Below are 16,136 nucleotides of genomic sequence, written 5' to 3'. Positions count from 1 at the left end.
TCCAAGACTGAGTGTTCCTTAAGGAATAGGATCTATGGCATGTTCATCTTTGTATGCCTAGTACCTAGCATAATGTCTGTTTCCTATTAGGCATGCAATAAATATTAGCTGAATTGAATTCAGTTGTTCAATAGCAAAACTACTACTGGAAAAGTGCTCCACTAGAAGTCTATAAAAGGTCTTCCCTCACATAGACACAACAGTTCAGAGTTTGCAAAGCCCTTTCATAGGCACTGTCTCATCTGGTCTTCAGATTTTGGATGAGGTAGGATTTATGGAGAAGTGAGGATAAAAGAGTTTAGCAACTTGCCCAGAGCCACACTGATGATGTTGAAAAAGCCCAGACCCAAATTTGGATCTTTAGGCTCCAAGTTCAGGATGTTTTTCTACTGTATTTTGCCAGACTCTCAACCAAGTATATTATTCTGCACCAGCGGCTCTCAATCCTAGCTGCACATTAGAAGCATCTGCGGTGCTTTAAAAAATGGCAGGGCTTCCCTGGTGGTGCAGTGGTTGAGAGTCCGCCTGCCGATGCAGGGGACACGGGTTCATGCCCAGGTCCGGGAGGATTCCACATGCCGCAGAGCGGCTGGGCCCGTGAGCCATGGCCGCTGAGCCTGCGCGTCCGGAGCCTGTGCTCCGCAACGGGAGAGGCCACAACAGTGAGAGGCCCGTGTACAGCAAAAAAAAATGTCAGTGACCAGGCCTCACTCCAGACCAATTAAACTAAAATCTGCAGGGGAGGAGCTTTGGTATTAGTTTTTTTTTTTTTTTTTTTAATTTTCACATAAAGCTACGGGTTTTTAAATTATTTTTCACAGGATTAATTGCTTTGGCCAGATGCCTGGGCATGATATGGGCATGGACCCAGCATCCTCTGTGAGCTTTTGTTATTCCTTTCTTCTGTTGAAGCTAATTCACCATATGGTATTGGGCATGACATGTCACCTCTTGGGGTATCCTTTTCGTCATCTGTCAAGTACGGGTGTTGTCAAAGGGATCCATATAGTCCATTTCAACTCTTCTACCCCAAAACAGTCTGGGTGTAGTGTAGGTTGAAGTGAGGAGTGAATGGAAAGGATAGAAAGTGCTACTCATTCCACAACCATGGATATATGCCGGCATTTTTTAAGGCATTCCTGAGAGCTTGCTCCTACAGTAGAGCTTAGGAAATCCTGGCATTATATATTACTTTTGACATTTCAAGCAAATGTAATTAAACTTTTTGATTAGTTGGAGAATAGATAGCAGGTGTCAGAATTTGTACAGCCGGTGCCTGGTGGATAAGAAGCCAAAAACATTCAGAGTGTGATGGGAAATGAAAGCTGCCACTTACATTCTTTAATTTGCAGCCCTGAAAGCAAGCAAGCAAGCATATGCTCAGGCTTATTATGTGAAAAGAGAGATTTGTTTCATATGTTTAAAACTGTTTTGAGATGCAAACAAAATAGAACAGAAAGCTTCACAGGCCTTCCTCCCACAATGACCAGTTGCCTACTACACATGGTCCTGGGCCTCTGAGGATAGATGGAGCTGTTAGCCTGGGCCAGCCCTTGACAGAAGCAGCATTAGGAAGCTCAGAGTCTCCTCCATGTGGTCTGGAAAAAGCAGATATGGAGAAAGTTGACCTTTCAGCCTTACATAATCTGGGTGTCGCTATTGCAGGGAGGTCCAGTTGGGGGATCCAAAGCTCATTCCTAACCCCTGCTTTTCGGGAAGCAGCATGATGGAGTAATCATAACTAATGTTTGCCTAGGGCTGGACAGTTAACAAAGTACTTATTTTCCAATCGTCCTTTATTCTGATAGCAGCCCCGCGGGATGTCATTATTGTCACCAATTAAAGAATGAAGAAACTGAGAGGGAGACCTTACGTGACTTCCCCAAGATGGGTCAGATAAATAAAGTCAAAGTCTGGACTTGAATCCAGCTATTCCAACCTAAGACCAGTGCTCTCCCCTCCCCAAGCGAACTGAACCAGAACTCCTAGCCCGGGTACCATCAGTATATTTCCTCACTTGAAAGTGGGGCTGCCTGAGCCCTGCAAGCCAGGGTTTCTAGACTCAAGCTTTCCTACTAGTTCACGAGAGAGCTTGGACCTGTGCCTCCCCTTCTCTCTCCTCCACAGATTGGTTTATAAAAATATTGACCCTGGCAATTGGATTAAAACATTTTGTTTCCTTAGTTGCATCTCACATGTTGCTATTGCAGGGGCCTTGGAAAAAATTTAAATAACCATTTTTTTTTCATTGAAAAAATAGCACAAGGCCCTTCTAGACACATCTGAACATTTTATATACACAAAAGTAAAATTAAAAACACTCATATTACCACTTCAGAGATAACTACTGTTAATATCCTACTGACACCCTTGTAGGCCATTTTGCACTTACATATTTACCTTTTATGTAAAAATTATATGACAGCTAGATAATCTCATTGTAGTTATCTCATTGTGTTTGCACACTCAAAAATTCATACGTGTGCATATATAAACATATGTGCATCTGTTTACGGAGCAGCGTGGGGCAGCTTGGGGAGAAACAACTTCCTGATTAGCCAAATTGTATCTTAATCTTAAGACGCTGGTATAATTTCCCAGAAGTTACTTTTTAGGCTATATAAGACTCTGGCCCCACTTTCATGCTTTCGTTCATTCATTCGTTCATTCATTCATCATCTCTTATATACCAGGCTTTATATTAGGTCTTTCACATACATCATCTCCAATGTTCATGTGAGCTCTGTAAATTAGAGATTATAGTCTTCATTTTACATTTGAGGAAACCTGAGCTCAGAGACTAATTACCCAAGGTTTCACAACCAGTAAGTAAGAGAACTGGGATTTGACCCCAAATACACCTAACTTCAGGGACTGTGCCTAAAGCAGTGCTCCAATTGGAAGCACGTACAGGGAGCTGGAATCTGGAGTGAAGGATACTCTGTGGTATCTTGGGAAGCTTTGAGCTGGATGGTGGAAGATAAATAAGACAACCAGGTGAGGAATGAGCCGGGCATGTGCAGTGGGACCAAGGCCTGGATGGGCATGGCATGCTCCCAGAATGATCTGCCTCGGCATGGCTGCTATGAGATGAAGTTGGACAGGTAAATCAGCACTAGAGCAAAAAGGGCTTATCAGCCACCCCGGTAGCAGATGCTTTGCCCTGCAGGCACAGTGGAGCAGTGTGGACACATCTGTGTTTTAGAAAATCAAATTTGGCGGAAGATTGCTGAATGGTATGAAGTGGTAGCCAGGGAGATCAGTTAGGATGAAATAGCAACAGTCCAGATAAGAACATTTAAATTAATTGGCTGGAGAGAAGCAGAGGGGTTCCCAAGACATAGGAAGCAGAACATATAGTATTTAAGGGAGAAGTCGATGAGCCAGGATTGGGATGTTTGAGTTCAAGGTCCTTGAGTCTCACAGGGGGAGCAATCTAGTAGATGCCTTGGTTGTCCTGTGTACTGACCATTAGGTTTTTTGTTTGTTTGGTTTTGTTTTTGTTTTTTTTGCGGTACGCGGGCCTCTCACTGCTGTGGCCTCTCCCGTTGCGGAGCACAGGCTCCGGATGCGCAAGCTCAGCGGCCATGGCTCACGGGCCTAGCCGCTCCGCGGCATGTGGGATCTTCCCGGACCGGGGCACGAACCCATGTCCCCTGCATCGGCAGGCAGACTCTCAACCACTGCGCCACCAGGGAAGCCCGACCATTAGGTTTTTGACAAGCCTTGGACATTCTGCCTCATTATTGCATCAGCCACTTTGGGTGTATTCTGCAAGTTTTGTTGAATTTCCCGTGCCCCTTATGCAACTCTTTTCACAGTCCATCATCTCTCATTCCTGCAGCTGGAAATAAACTGTATGTTTTTGATCCTTTTATAAAAACACTTGCCAAAAGGAAAAACCTTGTTTTGCTCATTCCTTCTTAATTCAAAATTTTGCATTTCTTGATTGATTTTGTTAAATTTGTTTTAGGTACTACAGATCCCATCATTGAGTATATGTCTTATCTCAGTATTACCATGTTACTGTTACTTACTTTTTAGAAAATTGAATCAAGAGTTTATGATTCTTAAATGAAGCTAAGCTAAAGAAATGATACCAGCTTTTACCTAACTATGAAATTTATATTTTCAACCAAAAAATGATATGCCTCAGAGTCCCAAATATGGTATTTTCTGGGAAAGTTTAATACTATTATCAAATCTTTAAAAAGAGCACAACTGGAAGCAACCTTTAAAATCAAGTTACCGCCCTCCAGTATTATAGGCTGGGTAAGCAAGACCCATAAGGACGAAGTAATTACAGCAGGTCAGTGGCAGAGACATGCTGGGAACTTGTTCTCCTGGCTGTTGATTTAGCTAAATGGCAAGGACCAGTGTCTGTGAATGTAAGTGAATCCATTCATGTCTTTCAGGTGGCTCCTTCTCTCTCACGCTCTGTGCTTCTCCTTGTTGAAGGCTTTGGCCCACATAGTGGAGCTTAACAATATGTTTGGCCAGATTCAGTCGCCTGGCTATCCAGACTCTTATCCAAGTGATTCAGAGGTGACGTGGAATATCACTGTCCCAGAGGGATTTCGGATCAAGCTTTACTTCATGCACTTCAACTTGGAATCCTCTTACCTTTGTGAATACGACTATGTGAAGGTGAGACCCTTAATGTTCCCTAACTGGGCCAGGTTCTCTATGGGAGAATCTGCTGGGAGTTAGAGGAGCTTAGATGAATTAGATGCTGTGTTTACCACCCAGGCTGGCAGTCCAGTGAGGGAGACATTACAGTGTTATAACATTATGAAGGAGGGTTGGGGGTGGCATGCTAGGTGCAGGCTGAGTAGGAAGATCTAGAAAAGACCTTGAGGGAAACTGAAACTGGCAAAGTGTGACTCAGCCAAACACAGCCTTGCCTTTTCCTTTCTGATCTCAAAGTCTTTAACGTTTCCACTAACCTCTGCTCCAATGTCACCTTTAATTCAACAAGCAGAAAAGGGCAGATACCCCAGAGTCAGCATTAATCAGAGTAAGCTAGCATTATATCCAAAGCTGAGGCATTAGAAAGCGTTGCCCTGTTCCCTAGGTAATGATCAAGTGTTTGGGAAGTGTAGCGTATGCCGCAGCGGAGAGTAGGAGGTGAAGTTGGAAGGTTGGATTGGGATGAGATTCTGAAGGGCCTTGAATATGATGCTAAAGAGTTTGGATTTTATCAACAAAGAGTATGGGCAACGGTGGGGGGTCACTACACAGATGGATGTCAAAGACAAATGGAAGAGGAGCAGAAAATGATTACAACATCAAAACAACATTTCCCAGAATTTAAGGAGAGCCCACAAACAATGCCATGGGTGGGGAGCTGTTCTCTTTTAAAAGTGGAGCTAAGAAAGGTTACAGTACTTCTGAGAGATGACACTTATTAAGGTTGTATCTGGTTCAAAAAGATGTGAAGACCTAAGAACCTACTTTATAAACTCTCTCTGGTTTCCTGGAAGAAGTTCTCATCAAACCACCCTAGAGTAGGCTTTCTATATTTTTGGTATTAGTATAGTCTCATTTTTCCACAGCCTGTAATTCAACAAGAGTTAACCTTGTATTTACCAGAATGTTTGATCAACAGCAAAGAAGTGAGTTGACAAGGTGATTTACACTTAAAATCTCATTCAACCTTTAAAACAATCCTATGAGACAGGTACTACTGTCCCATTTACAGACAAAGAAACAACCCCAAGAAGGTGAAGCAACTCACCCAACGTTGTACAGCTAGTAAGTGATGGATCAGTGTTCCAAACCCATGTCTTGTGACTTTCAATACCATGTTCTTTTGGCTCCACCAAACTGCTCACAAACTGTACTACACTGAGCCCTAGGATACTGCAGGGGCTGAAAAGAACGGTGGGATGGGGTGGGGCGGAGGCCTGGTAAGTGGGGCTGTGAACCCCTACCCTGATTAACTCATTTTAAATGGTGGGTGTGGCTAATTATATATGTTGGATATGCATCAAGTATCCCATTTAAAGCACATTTTCTGTGATTGAAAATGTTCTAAAATTGGTGCTCCGTGACAGTTTTTCAATTTTAACACTATTGACATTTTGAGCCAGACAATTACTTGCTGAAGAAAGCTGTTTTGCGAATGGTAGGGTCTTCAGCAGCATCCCTGGCTTCTACTCACTAGATGCCAATAGCATTCCCACTCCAGTTGTGACAACCAGAAATGTCTCCAGCAGTTATCAATATCCCCAGGGGAGCAAAATCTCTCCATTTGAGAACCATTGCTCTCTCTGTGTGATGCTGCCCATCTTTGAATGCCCTGTGCTAGAAACTGTGAGAATTTAAGGACACAAAAATCTAGTCCCTTAAAAAGAGAGATGAGCCTAGAAAAATAGCAATTGCACAAGATGAAAAAGAGTAATGACAATAAAAGATTGACAGAAAGAATGAGAAAAGGTAAAACTGGCTGCTCTAAGAGATGATGTGGCTTGGTAATCTAGATTGACAGACAGTTTCTATGAATTCATTGAAAATGGAGTCAACTTCTCAGACTCGCAAGGATCAAGCAGAGAGTATTCACCAAGATCCGAAGTGTTTATCATCCTAAATTGAAATTTCTAACAAACAGGTTAGTTATGTCTTCTAGGACATAATCTAGCCTCCGGCAGAACCAAACTCCAGGATCCCAGATGCATTATGGGTAGGGGACATTAGGTTAGCAGAATCCCCCCGCCCATTCCCCTAGCTGATGCTCACCGTACAACCATGGTATTCTCAAATATTTAGGTTGGAGAGTGAACTTAGCAGAAGGAAAATGACCAAACAATGACTTAATAGAAGAGTAAATTCCATAGATTTAGACAAGGCTAGATGTGAACTTCCTAACTGCTTTTTTCTCTACTTTCAAATATGTCAATCATCTAGAAATTTTGCCAGCGGAAACACTTGCCTTTATTAGTAGCTGAGGCCTCAAGACCACAGAAATTAGAATTTTTTTCTTTAGCTGTGACAATGACTTATTTTCATTATTCCTCCCTGCCTCCACCCTAAGAATTCACTCTCAATTCATATTCAATCATTTCTCACAAATTTTCCTCTTATTTATATGGATGCCAGGTTTGACCTTGTTAGGACTCCTTTATCGAGATGATAAACACACAATAGAGGATTTAACTCATTCCTTTGCCCCCAAATAAATTGAGTCTCCTGGCAAGGCAGATTAAAGGGTTGACATCAGCTACACTTTGTAGCGGAAAAAAATGATACTTTTCAAGGGCAACAATAGACTGTGAAGACCTCTTCCGACACTGAATTAAGGACACTGAAATTTCTACCCAAAGTTTGGCCTTTCTGGTTGGAGAATATTTTGGAAATTGATTGATGGTTTCTATCTAGGGTGGTGAGATACCTTCCTGAAAGCCCAAGGAGATGGGACTAGGCCCTCTGGAAGGGCAGCATCATCCTGGTTTCTTGACTGGGATTCAGGAAATGCCTGTTCTAGTCCCAGATCTGCCACTAACTCCCAAATGATCTGGAGTAGAAAAGGCAATCTTTTAGCACTCTCTCTGCTCCAAAATTAGACTTATGACCTCTGAGCATAGCAAAGAAACAGTCTGTGTGAGGCAACACAGAGACTGAGCTGCCTACCTGAAGTGCCCGACAGTCCTTGCTTCTCTGATTCCAATACATTTTTCCAGTTCCTTTAGAAGAAGAGATTAGCATATTGGACAGAGAGGTATTACTTTGCTTGGGCTTGCACAGCCCACTTCCTTCCAGAATGCCATCCCAGCACTAGCATTGGCCTCCCTGCAGAGGTTCTAGCAGCCATGGGGCCTGAGCAGGCCTTCCTTCACAGGACGCTGCACCCTGGTCAGCTGATGACTAGTGCTCATGTGGAGACAGGCCCTGTGTCCTTGCCCACATGTGCCCGGCAGAGTTCCCCTCCTGGACTCAAGAACTCATAGGATGTCAGGCCACAGGGGCCCTCTGGAGACCCACCTAGTCCCATGTCATTGTTGTTATTGTTGTTTTTCAAATATTTTCTCCCTAGTGGACATTTTCTTCTTAAAAATCTTCTAGTAGTCCTGATATAGGAAACAGAAGTGAGGCTGCTAGGGTTGAAGGTGGCTCAGAAGCTCACTCTGCTCATTCAACCTTCTTGGTCCCCCTGAAGGTCACACCTTGCAGGAATTACAGCTTGAATACTCCTTAAGTTCCCAATTCAGGGACAAGACTAGTACTCTCACCTGTGAACCCTAAAACCCAGAAGCCGTCAACATATAGTCGAAACCCATTGACTTTTCCTAATTGTGTTCTCTCCCTAACCTTCCACCCCCAGAATATGTGGCTTTCCTGGCTATGAATGAGAAGGAGGCTCTTCCCTTTTCATCTGAATGAAGCATGAGCATGCCAGCCATGCCACCCTTGGATAAGTCAATACCCCGCTACAAAATTCTGTCTTTTCATCTGTTCCATGAGGAGTAGAATGAGATGATCCCTAAGGTCCCTTAAATTCCAGAATTTTAATCTTCATTCTCCTTGCCAGAGCTTTCCAGATGACCCCCCCAAACCCTCATTATCCTAGTTAGGATAATGCCAGAGAACGGTAATAATATGTCACAGCGGCCTCTTCTTGAAGTTCCGTGGCCATAAGCACTCCAGTAAGAGACTATAGTCTGCTGGAGTTGCCTTAGTGACATGTCATTTGAAGAAAACTTGTAAATATATCATACCAGTGCTGTCCTTTTCCAAGGAACTTGGAATATCACTCATTTCCGTCTGATGGGATAATATCCCCTGTTTTGAGGCTCTTTCATTCTGTGACTGAATTCCCCTGGCAGGCCTGGGAGTGGGTTTAAAGGACCGTCCAGTTCACAGGAATCCTTTCAGCCCAGCCCCAGTCCACAGACTGCCCTTCCCACCCTGGCCCATCAGGGTGATGATGACGGAATTGCTGACACTGCACATCAGCAGCTTGAAGAAGGGCAGGACCCCAAGGCTGTGGTCTGGATGCTCTCATTTTATGAAAATTCCTCTCCAGCCTGACTTCCCGCAGTCTTTGGTCTTCAAGGCACATGCACATCTGCACGACAGGATTTGCTTCCTTGGAATGTGGCTGCAATGTGTGGATTCCTACAGTGCACAGATGAGACATATGAATCACAGCTGGTTAATGCTGTAGGCGAGGGGCAGAGCACAGACACTGGCCAGGAAACTGGAGGCCTAGATTCTTGTGGCCATTCTCTACTAACTAAGTAACCCTGGGCAAGTGATTGCTTTTAGAGTGGACTCTTTCCTCCTGTCTCAAATACAGGGAGTTGAACCAGACGTTCTCTAAGGTCCACCTAGCCCTGATATTCTATGTATCTAAGACCTCAGGAATCATGATTCAACTTCATGATCATCATGCTGAAGCCCTGGAAAGGGCAATTCATTGGCCAAGGTCACACGGGGACCAGAATTTATATCTCAAAACTCTCAGTCTTTTCTTTTCTTCTTTTAAAATTATTAAGTGACAGTGGAGTCCCCCATCTTATGCGTGCTTAGGTTTTTAAGTGTAATGTAAGGCAAATACTGTCTATAGTCAAACTTACTCTCTTAAATATAGTAGAGCACTGTCTTTTAGAATGTCCAGAAGAGACTTTTTTCCCCAGAAATGCAACAAATTATATAGTTCCTTTAGTTGAGCATCAGATGAAGTAGTTTGACTTGTGCTGAGAAAGGAGCCCTGGAGCTATAGTTACTGAAAAAGGTACTCAGAAACCAGAACCACGAAGGGAGCAGCAGATTCACACATCTTATTGTCAAGTCCACTTCATGGTATCTGTTCATTGGAAAAGGAGATCATAAGAGCCTGCATTTGGCTTTTTTCTCTTTCTCTCTTTCCCCTTCTTTTATTGAGTGCATATAGCTCAACTGGCATCTGTTAAATGCTCATATGACATAACATCACTTTTCTCCTCTTATATTCTTGATACATTAAACATTTCTTCCATTCTCTCCACTTTAGCCCTTTAGTTCCAGTTCTTATTCCTCTCGCCTAGTTTATTGCAATACCATCCTAAATGTCTACCAGCTGTGGGTCTCTCCCCAACCGGTCCACCCTCTACATGTGTCCAGACAGATCTTCTTAAACATTGCTTTGATTGTGCAACTCTCAGAACCTCTCAATTGTTCTCCGCTGTCTGTGGAATGAAGTCTAAGAATTTTATTGAAAATCTACCATAAGTTGGACACTGCACCAAAGACAGGCCCCATGAAGATGAGTAAGACAGTACCTGCCCTCCAAGAACTCATGATTTCATAGTGTGTCATAAGACAAGTACATAATTAATAAGCTAAAACTGGGCAGAGTAACACAAGAGTATGGGGCAGTATATAAGTTGTAGAGTGATCATTTCTGGGTGTTCAAGAAAAGCTTTGGAAATAATTAATGTCTGAGATAAGTCTTGAAGGGTAAAGAGGAATTTAACAGTGCAATTCCCTAAACTTCTTGATCTCCCTAAGCATCGGTTTTGTGATTGGTACCAAAAAAAAAAAAAAAAGACTCAATGATACAGTACCTTCCTTGCAGTTTATGCAAGAGTTTAAATGAAATGATGGCTGTGAGTGAAATCAGTACTGCAAAAGGCAAACATGTTCAGTGGTTTGGAGTTCAGCCTCTAGAGCCACTCAGACCTAGAGTCAGGTCCTGCCTCCACTATTTATTGTAAAATAGGGATAACAGTAATGCCTATCTCTTGGGCTTATTGTGAATGTCAAGTGAGGTAAATGCTGTATTGACATATGCCCAACACCTATGTAATTAGTTCAGTAAGCATTATTAGAGTGGTAATGATGGCAAGGGTGTGAGCACTAAAGTGCTTGCTGGTATCACCAGATGCTCAATGAGTGTCCGTTTTCTCATCTGCTCTGACTTTACCACTAACTGGCTGCCTATGACCTTGCACATATCACTCAGTTTTTCAGGCAATTTATGGAAAAGTACTCTGAAAGGACTAATCAAATGCAAGAGGCTGTTTATTTCTCCTGTGTATTCATTTGTCGTGACACAAGTTTGTGGCACTTTCTGATGTATTGCCTCCTTTGATTCTCATGGACTAGGGAGAGCCGGGATTACTACATCTAATTTACAGGAAAGGATACTGAGCATCAAGAGCTTAAGTGCATTTGTGGTCCAGGACTTTAGAGCAAAGCCAGGTTTCAATCCTTGTTCTTCTTACCCCTAAGTCATGATTGTGTTTCTCCATTTGGCCCTTCTCAGAACAAGTTTTATCCTGGTAGGGATTTCAGGATTTTGATATGCTTCCTGGCTATAAGAGAAATTTAGTAAAATCTTGTAAAACTGAAGGACCTTGAGGGTTCCTGTGTTGTCTAGATTTTGTTAAAGAACTTTCTCTTTTATTCTGACATTGAGAGAAAAATAAATTTATAAAAATGGAGTCTGAACAGGCTTCCCTGGTGGCACAGTGGTTGAGAGTCCGCCTGCCGATGCAGGGGACATGGGTTCGTGCCCCGGTCCGGGAAGATCCCACATGCCGTGGAGTGGCTGGGCCCGTGAGCCATGGCCGCTGAGCCTGCGCATCCGGAGCCTGTGCTCCGCAACGGGAGAGGCCACAACAGTGAGACGCCCGCGTACTGAAAAAATAAATAAATAAATAAAAATTGGAGTCTGAGCTATGAAGGTTGGGAAAGTGCTCAATTTATCTGTTTGTGGTACACATGTCTAATGGTGAACTCAAGGACATTGCACTAGACTGTCAGTCCCAGGAGTTCAGGACCTGTGTCTGTGTTTATTTCTAGTAGTGAGCACAGCCCTGGGGGCAGAACAGGAAAAAGCAAAAATCTCCTGGTGGTAAGCATAAAGGAAAGGGCTCTGGTCTAGAGATCAGCCACTGACTCCTGTTGAGACATTGGGCAATTCACTTGTCTGCTCTGGGCCTCAGTTTCTCCATCTGCCCAATGAGGAAATTGGACTGGCTGGCCTCTCTAAGCCCTTCCAGCCCTGATGCTCCCTTCCCAGGCCTCGTTGGGTCAGTCTTCATCCTGCTGTGTAATTGACAGATAAGTCCCTCCCATGGCCCTGCTCAAAGACTGACTCCTCTGAACCCGGACTCCTAATTTCTGTGCAGTGCTCTGTGTTTACTCTGAACGTGCCCTCGACCTTCAACTACTGCTGAAGCTCTGTTCATTCTCTGGGAGTAGACAGGAGGCCTTGCCCCTGAGGGAAAAGAGGAATGGGTAAATATTTCTCATGAATTTCAATTGTATTCCCTAGTGGAATTCTTCACTCCAGAGATACCAGGTTTCCAAATCCATTCTAGCTGATTCAGAAGAATCAGGAAGTGAAAATGAGCTTCAGAAAAAGCGTGACAAAAGCTTATTTTATGAAGGAAGTACAAACAGCACAGGCTCTGGGGTAATGGAAAAGAGAAGGAAGGTTCCCAGCGCTGGGGCAGAGAATGTGGGCAAGTGTGGGTGAGTGTGAGGTGGGAGTGCTCTGGGGAATAGGTGCCCCGGTGTGCAAATCTGTGTGCTTATGTGTACACAGGCCACTCTCACCTTAGTAAAAAGCAGGGCTTGAATTTGCTTTGATGTGCTCATAGAAGAAAAAGTAGGGAAGTGGAGGTATTCATTTATTCAACAAATATTCATTGAATGCCTACCATTTACTAGAGCTTGGGGTATAGTGGTAATCAAGACAGAAATGCCGGTCGGCTGTGTGCTTACATGACACTGGGGGGAACAGACAGTAAACACTAAACGCAATCCACAGGTTAATTATATAATGAGTAGTAAGGTGATAGGCAAAGAAGTGAAACAGAGCAGGGTAAAGAGGGTCCACGTGAGGTGGGGTGCATGTTACCACTGAAATATGTTGATCAAGGTGGTCCTTGTTGAAAGGGTGACATTTGAGCAAAGACTTGAAGAAGTTGAGAAAGTCAGCCATGTAGCTTTCTGGGGAAAAGCATCTCAACCAGAAAGAACAGCCAAGACCTTAGTGGGAATGTGCCTGGTGTGTTTGAAGAAGAGCAAGGTTGGCAGTGTGGCTGGAGCAGGAGGGACAGGGATGGGAGATGAAGACAGAGGTACAGGTGGGAGCCCCATCACCAGGGGGCCTGGGAAATAGGGTCCCTGCCTAATGCGCACAGGCAATGGCAGACTTTACAAGCTGCTTTCCCACCCAAGTGTCATTTGACCTCCTGACTCTTAGAGGAGAGAATTAAGGTCCACCGAGTATGTTTGTGAAAACTGAGGCTGAACCCAGTGGTGCACTTAGCAATGATCAACAACCTGGTCTGGACTGGGGGGTGGGTTGGGAGGGCAGAGAAGAGATACCTCGGTAGCTCTCTATTCACCACTTAGATATTCTAGACATTAGTAAACTCAAGTGCTGAGATAATAGTAAAATGATAGAATAGTTAGGAGATGATGAGTTTTTATATAATTTATTTCTTTTTAATATAATTTATTTAATTGTAAATTTATGAAACAGTTTTTCACGATGGGTATGTTTAACAACAGCATCGCAAAAATCCCTGAAAAGTTGACAACTGGCCCCTGTAAGTTGGTAAGAGCCAGCTCCAGGGCACCAGTGCCTGGGGAGGTTAAAGTGACACATGTGAGTGGCAGGGCGGTAACCAGAAGCCAGGTCTTTTGGTCCCTATTCTAGGTCTCTTGAAAATTTTCCAAGATTTGAGGATGTGCATTCGGGCTGGGGAGGGCAGGGTCCTGGGCAGTGGCGGAGGGACATACCGGCTTGCACATTCCTGGAAAGTGCCTGGAGACGCTGGCCGGTGGCGGGTCCCTTTTCTCCGCTCAGCACTTACTTAATCACTGCTTTCACCCCAGTGCTGACTGTGACCGACCTGGAGCCAGGCTGCCTCTGCAGGAGAAGAACACAACAAGGCTTTGTTTTTGCCTGTCCCCAGGCTATTTTCCTGTCCTGAACCTTCTGGGGCTCAGCTTCCCGGTCCCAGAGGGTATTTGCATGTGAATGGGCCTGGCTCTGAAGTCACAGAAGGGGTGGATGGGGAGTTTAAGCCATTCACGGTCCAATGAGAGTAAAGCCCTTCCTGGCCCCCCTTCCCAGCCATGATTCCCAGACGCTCCCACCCACGCCCCCCCAGCCCTGCCGCACTGAGATGCCAGGCGCCTCCAGTTTCCCACCTGCGGGATGCTTGCTTCCCAAGCTCGTGGCCACCCCTCCCCAACCAGCTCTTTCTTCTCCCCGTGCTCTGCTGCCTAGAGACCGTCTCCTTTTCTGCCCGGAGCCCTCCTAGTGACTGGGCAATCCTCCTGGTAGCAGAGGGATTCGGGGACTCTAACACCTGCCAGCTGGTTCTCAGGTCCTCATACTGTTAATGGCGTCTAGCATTTGCATGTACACGATACATACCTTCCTAGGGGCTTACCCAGCTCTGTTAGGAGGTTTTTACTCCGACTAACAAATGTATAAGAACACTTTGCTGGGACTATCAGTATATCTGGGCCCTGATGGTAGCTCTGCCATTATCTGGCCATGTGACTTTCAACCAGTTACTTCACTTCTCTGAGCCTCAGTTTCCCCATCTAAGAGAGGAAAATGATAGGTAGCCTTTAATGTCCTTTCTATCTCAGACCTTCTATGGTCTTGTAATTCCAGTTACTGAACAAGGCTGGAAGTCAGAACATCTGTATTTTTATCTCAGGTCAGCTACTCCTAGGCTATGTGACCTTGGAAATTCATGTCACCTCTCTGGTCGGGGAATCACAATGTCTACCTGAAGTGCAATCATTACAAGACAGCCGTCAGAAACAAATAAAGAAGGTGAAAACACCTTGTCAACTGGAAATTCCACATGGAGGGGGAGTGGGAATTATTACTACCACTACTACTACAATTATTATTATTATTGTTATTATTATTATTATCATCATTATTATTTTATGGCCAAACGACTTGATCCAGGACTGAAGCAACAACCTGCAGCCCCTCACAAATGTGGCCAACTTGAGTCTTAACCCCACCAGCTGTGCTATTTTTACTTACATGGCTTTCAAGAGCTTCTGAAATGCAATACACACACACACACACACACACACACACACACACACACACACACACACACACACACACACACACACACACACGTCTCCTTTTTGTTCTAGACCCAGGTTCTTGTCTGGCATCTGGTACCTTTACTTTGCTCCTTCTCATGATATTTAACTGCAGTTTGGGCACCTGGATAAAGTAGCAGTTTGAGCTGTTAACCCCTGGCCCAGTCCCTGGAGGGTGACAGACTTGCGGTGAAGGCGACCACAGGAGCACAGAGCACTCACTTGTGAGTCAGGGGTCCTGGGCCCAGGGCTGTCACTGAATCATTGGCCTAAATTCACACACCTAGAGAAATCCTTTGACACACAGGAAAGTAAAGGGATTCCTGGACTTGCTATTATTCTCTTGTGGATGGAAGCTTGCAGAGATCCCTTAAATTACTCTGGTCCTCTCTTATAAAATTAGGATAATATCTTTTCCATGTCCCCCACCTCCCAGGACTGATAGGAGGCTAGTAAAGTTCAGAGAGCCAAAGGGACCTAAGATGCCACCTGCCAAATGAGGAGGCCAGGTTGCAAGGTCTCCCTGGGTTCCCTGCCTGCCCCATCAGCCTGGGATCTGGGGGGACTCATAAAAAGAGATGTCTGTGCTGATGACCCCAGTGAGATTAGGAATGAAAGAGTGGAACCAGGAAACAAGAGAATATCTAGGGACGGTTTCAGTCTCTTAATTCTTCTTTGAATATGTGAAATTACCCATGCCCCACTTAGCTGGGAGTCCAGAAAGATGTCACCTCAGTTGGCTGAATCTCAGGGGTCCTGTTTTTCTCACTGATTTACTGAGTGCTGACTATATTTCAGGTAACTTTCTGAATATTTTACATATATTAACTCATGTCATATTCACAAAGTCATATGATTTATAAATACTATTATTTTCACTATTTTACAAATGAGAAAAACTTATATACAGAATGTATTCAATTCCTAGGGCTGCCATAACAGATTGCCATTAACCTGGTGGTTTATAACAGCAGCTTCTTCTGTCACAGTTCTGGAGGCCAAAAGTCTGAAATCAAGGTGTTGGTGGGGCCATGCTTCCTCTGAAGGCTCTAGGG

At 44.2% G+C, this 16,136-nt stretch overlaps 1 protein-coding gene across 2 annotated transcripts in view; it reads left to right on the top strand.

Annotated features, from left to right (window-relative positions):
* The window catches only part of MASP1 (MBL associated serine protease 1), a 48,180-nt gene that overhangs the window by 1,635 nt on the left and 30,409 nt on the right, over positions 1-16,136 (top strand). For both annotated transcript variants that reach the window (XM_060150258.1, XM_060150259.1), the window contains exon 2: positions 4,416-4,647. In XM_060150258.1, coding sequence (XP_060006241.1) covers positions 4,416-4,647 — 232 coding nt within the window. The remainder of the gene's footprint in view (positions 1-4,415; positions 4,648-16,136) is intronic.

Source organism: Lagenorhynchus albirostris, chromosome 5 (assembly GCF_949774975.1).
Source record: "Lagenorhynchus albirostris chromosome 5, mLagAlb1.1, whole genome shotgun sequence".
Lineage (NCBI taxonomy): Eukaryota > Metazoa > Chordata > Mammalia > Artiodactyla > Delphinidae > Lagenorhynchus > Lagenorhynchus albirostris.
The sequence above is the reverse complement of the archived record's forward strand: the minus strand, read 5'-3'. Positions and strand labels throughout refer to the sequence as shown.